A 5,000-nucleotide genomic window follows, 5' to 3' on the forward strand; every position below is an offset into this window, starting at 1 on the left:
GCGTACACACACATGTATGCACGTATGTATGTATACACACATAAACATATATATGTGTGTGTGTGTTTGTGCATCAAGCTACATATATGTATATATATATATTTGTCTATCAGTCTATACACAGAAGATCCTATCTAAAGTTATGAATTACGCACACATATCTATATAAGATATTTGAAAGAAGGAGGAAGCTTTAAAATTTAAAGTTAATTTTGTGATTTATTCAAATTGTCAGATTTTTACAAAAATACATTTCCAAGATTTAACATCAATGACCTTGTTAAGGCGTTGTGTACAGACTGGGCAGCGTTGGTGCATGACCGGTCCCTGACAGGCTGCTGATTCTAGCACCACTGAAACTGCCGCCATTATTTCTTGATGAAAAATCAGTAATACCTCCGAAACCACTACTCCCTCCGAGACCACTGTTGCTTGCAAAACCATTGCCGCTTCCGAAACTGTTACTGCCTCCGAAACCACCGTTAATTCCGAAACCATTGCTGCTTCCAAGACTACCATCTGTACCAAAACTGCTGCTGCTTCCTAAACCAATGCTACTTCCGAAACCACCACTGATTCCTAAACCATTGTTGCTTCCGAAGCCACTGGTGCCTCTGGAAGCACCGCTGACTCCGGAACCATTGCTGCTTCCAAGACTACCACTGCTTCCAAAACCACTGCTGGTTCCGATAGCACTGCTCCTTCCAAAACCATTGCTGCTTCCGAAACCACTGCTACTTCCAAAACCACTGCTGCTTCCGAAACCACTGCTGCTTCCGAAATCATTCCTGCTTCCCAAACCGTTGCTAAGTCCGAAACCATTGCTGCTACCGAAACCACCATTTATACCAGCCACATCGTTTCCGAAGCCTGCAGAACTCCCAACCACCTGACCACTACCAGCCGAAGCCGCATCCAAGGCAGTCTGCAGATCCACTCCACTTGGAAGAGTTGGATTCTCTCCTTCAGCGTAGTTAACGAAGTACACTTCGGGATCGGAAGGTGGCGGTGCTGGAACTTCGATCACCTTTTGACCTTCGTCAGACTGTTTATTGAGGATGTACACAACGTGTTCCTGCTGCGGAGGTGGTACAACGATGGGATCTGGCCCTTGTCCTCCTTCGGGAGTTCGGATGAATAACAGGTTAGTCTCCACGGTTGGTGCAGGGATGAAAGGTGGAGGACCCACTGGCGTGGGAGTTCTTGGCACATCATACAAGAACACACGACTGTTGACTCTTGGAGTTACGCATCTACCGTCCACATGTAACACTTGTCCGTTGCTGCATCTTTGTGTTAGTAAAGATGGACCGGAAGGCGGAGTCAAATTATAACCCTGAGGCTTGGCGATGACACCGGCAATCGTAGACAAGATTAGAACCTGTAAATATATGCGCATTGAAATTCTTACTTTGTTTAATAACACGGATTATTATGCGGCATTTCCTCTCACTTACTTTATGAACTGTATAATTCTTCAACCATACTTACCAGGAGTTTCATCGTGATGATCTATACCATCGGTGGCCGAGCGTTCCTTTATATACAAATAATGACAACCTGTCCATGCTACTCTTACTTTCCAAACTTACTACATTCACATTCGTTTCTTCCTTCTATTGGTATTCATTTCATACGCGTAAGGGTAGTCAAATACTTTTTGTGCATGTATATTTGCAAATATATATGTATGTGTGTATATGTGCGTGTGCATGTGCGTGTGCGTATGCGAGTGTGTATATGTGTATGTGTGTGTTTGCATGTATATATGACCATTTCACGTAAACATAGATACATGTGTGTGTTCAATAACACAAGCAAGTTTTGTTTTGTTCTAGACTATTTTCCAATCTCTTTTCATAGTGATCAATAGAACAGTATCAATAAATTTCAACGAAATCATTGTTTTTCCTTAGTGGTAATACACGCCTAAACAAAACCCGAAAATTTACAGAATTGGCTTAAAATCTTACTTTGTTAGGAAAGGCATGCGGCATTAGTCATATGATTTTCATTATATATACGAAGGCCTCTAAATTCAAAAATAATTTATTAATTCATTTGGTTATTACTATTATTTGCTGTTCCTAATGTGTACCTATTTATCCCAGTACTATGTATATATCTATATATATACATTTTAAAGGGCAAGCAAGGGAGAGATAGAGAGAGAGCAAGAGATCGCGGAAATCTAAGCTGATGTATATTGTATTGGTGTGATTTCTCGATTTCTTCTTTTCATAGATATCGTCTTATATATCTAAATATCCCTTTTTTATCATTTTTTTTCTTTTCTTTCTTTCTTATTCTTATATACCTTCACTTCTTTTTTTCTTTTCTTTTATAAGTCGTAAGTGTTTTAGCCATGTGCTTTCGTGATTCACACATACACACACATTTATACATATACAGTCATCTACACACACACACACACACACACACACACACACACACACACACACACACACACACACACACACACACATATATACACACATTCACACTTGCATGGATTGGATACTGGGTAGAGCTACTGTTCAAAGTCACTGTGGAGCAACTCTGAGCAATATCAAGGTTACAGACTTTGACTTTGCTGATGTTGCCATTCTATCTGAATCTCTGGAAACCCTAGTGGCGGCTCTTGATGCATTTAGCAATGAAGCGAAGCTCCTGGGACTAGAAGTCTCCTGAGCCAAGACCAAGATCCTGGATTTTGGGAACCTACTAGGAGACCCTGTGGAGTCGGTACATGCTTGCGGTGAAAACATATAAGTCACAGAGAGTTTTATATATCTCGGTAGTGCAGTTCACGACTCTGGGCTGTCAGTATACGGATTGACCTGGCAGCAGGGGTCATGAAATCTCTCGACATGAGTATTTGGAGATGCCGGTACCTGTGCAGAAGGACCAAGCTACGTTTTCAAGGCCCTGATACTGCCAATGTTATTATATGGTAGTGAAACCATATAATACAATTATATATATATATGTGTGTGTGTGTGTGTGTGTGTGTGTGTGTGTGTGTGTGTGTGTGTGTTTGTACAGTATTTTTATCTACCTATAAATCTATCTATACAGTATATTTATATATATATATATGTATAAATATGCATATATATACAGTATATGTTTACATTATATATATATATATATATATGCATATATATATATATAATATATATATACACATATATATAATATATATATACATATGTAATATATATATATATACATATATAATATATATATATATATATATATATATATATATATATATCACACAAGTCCCCTCTCGGCTTGCGTACACACACTTAACAGCGAAATGAAACCTGCCTAAAACAGGATTTCATGTTAAAATGTACAAGACTAGAATGAAATGGATACTGATAGACGGAAGAGGGGAAAGTAAGACTCTGTGATTGTAATAATTTATTAAAGTGAGAGGACAGTTTATGACATGTGGTATATAAAGTGTCTGTCAAACACATAGTGCAAAGTTCTTCACGATGAATCTTATGGTAAGCATGGCCATATATATACTTTTTAAGATACGTCGTTACTGAAAAAATAAATATTAGTATTTTGAATGTTCCTAGTGGAAACTGGTGACTTCGTCTACTTTTTCAGATCCTAATCTTCTCGGCGATAGCCAGCGCTGTTGCCAGGCCCCAGGGTTACAATTTAGCTCTGCCTTCCGGTCCATCTTTACTCCAACGAAAATGCAACAAAAGAGAGGTGTTACATGTGGACGGTAGTTGCGTTACTCCAAGAGTCAACCATCGTGTTTTTTTGTATGATGTGCCTAAAACTCCCACGCCAGTAGGTCCTCCACCTTTTATTCCTGCACCAACTGTTGAGACTAATCTGTTGTTCATCCGAACTCCTGAAGGAGTACAGGGCCCAGATCCCATCGTTCTGCCTCCGCCACAAAAGGAACATGTCGTGTACATCCTCAATAAATATTCTGAAGAAGGTCAAAAGGTGATCGAGGTTCCAGCACCGCCACCTTCCGATCCTGAAGTTTACTTCATCAATTACGCTGAAGGAGAGAATCCAACTCTTCCCAGCGGAGTGGATCTGCAGACTGCCTTGGATGCGGCTTCGGCTGGTAGTGGTCAATCTGTTGGAGGTTCTGAAGATTTCTTTACTGGTGGGGTGGGAAGCGCCATTAGCGGCAGCAATATTTTCAAAGGCAACATCGGTTTGGGAAGCACCAATGGTTTCGGAAGCAGCAGCAGATTTGAAAGTGACAGTAGTTTCGGAGGCAGCAACGGTTTCGGAAGCAGCAATGGATTTGAAGGCAGTAACGGCTTCGTAGGCAGTAATAGTTTGGGAAGCAGCAATGGGTTTGGTATCGGCAATGTTTTTAGAAACAGCTTAGGTTTAGGAGGCAGCAGTGGTCTAGGAAGTAACAATAGATTTGAAACCAGCAATGGTTTTGATAGCAGCAATGGTTCCGAAGATGGGAGTGGTATTAATTTCTTCTCTAGCAGTTTAGAAGGCAATAACAGGGGTTTTGGCATTGGTGGTACTGGAAACAGCATCTCTGGCAATGGCCATGTGTTTATGCCGCCACGTTTGTACAGAACACCTTAACAAATAATGACTTCAGAAACTCAGAGTTGATGATCAGATTTTATGAATGAAGAAAATATATTTTTGTATAAATTTGTGTGACTTGAATATGCTAATAAAACTTTAAAGATGTTTTTTTCTTTTTATACAAGAAATCATAATCGACTATTGAAGGAATGAGATGAGTGATTACTCTTGACATCATAAGGTTAGACGTGTAAGGTTTTTCCATATTACTTTATAACGTGTCATCCCATTTCAAAACATTATAATTTTCTCACACACACATACGAACGAAAAATGCACTTTAACATCCAATTTTGGTTATAGCTTTAAATGCAAACTTTTTTTTTCCAACTAACTTCATCCTTTTTTTTTGTGAAAAAGCCGTATCGAACACCATTTCATAAAATGTAAGAAGCTTT

At 39.4% G+C, this 5,000-nt stretch overlaps 2 protein-coding genes across 2 annotated transcripts; one reads left to right on the forward strand and one right to left on the reverse strand.

The window, feature by feature from the left end:
* Positions 1–206: 206 nt before the first annotated feature.
* LOC125038343 (cell wall protein IFF6-like) lies at positions 207–1,403 on the reverse strand. Its single transcript, XM_047631818.1, has one exon. The coding sequence runs from the start codon at positions 1,397–1,399 to the stop codon at positions 281–283; it is 1,119 nt and encodes a 372-aa protein (XP_047487774.1). The 5' UTR covers positions 1,400–1,403; the 3' UTR covers positions 207–280.
* A 2,103-nt stretch (positions 1,404–3,506) lies between these two features.
* LOC125037977 lies at positions 3,507–4,596 on the forward strand. Its single transcript, XM_047631212.1, has 2 exons — positions 3,507–3,518; positions 3,628–4,596. The coding sequence occupies exons 1-2, from the start codon at positions 3,507–3,509 to the stop codon at positions 4,594–4,596; spliced, it is 981 nt and encodes a 326-aa protein (XP_047487168.1).
* Positions 4,597–5,000: the final 404 nt, after the last annotated feature.

The sequence above is a fragment of the Penaeus chinensis genome, chromosome 24 (genome assembly GCF_019202785.1).
Source record: "Penaeus chinensis breed Huanghai No. 1 chromosome 24, ASM1920278v2, whole genome shotgun sequence".
NCBI classification, from domain to species: domain Eukaryota; kingdom Metazoa; phylum Arthropoda; class Malacostraca; order Decapoda; family Penaeidae; genus Penaeus; species Penaeus chinensis.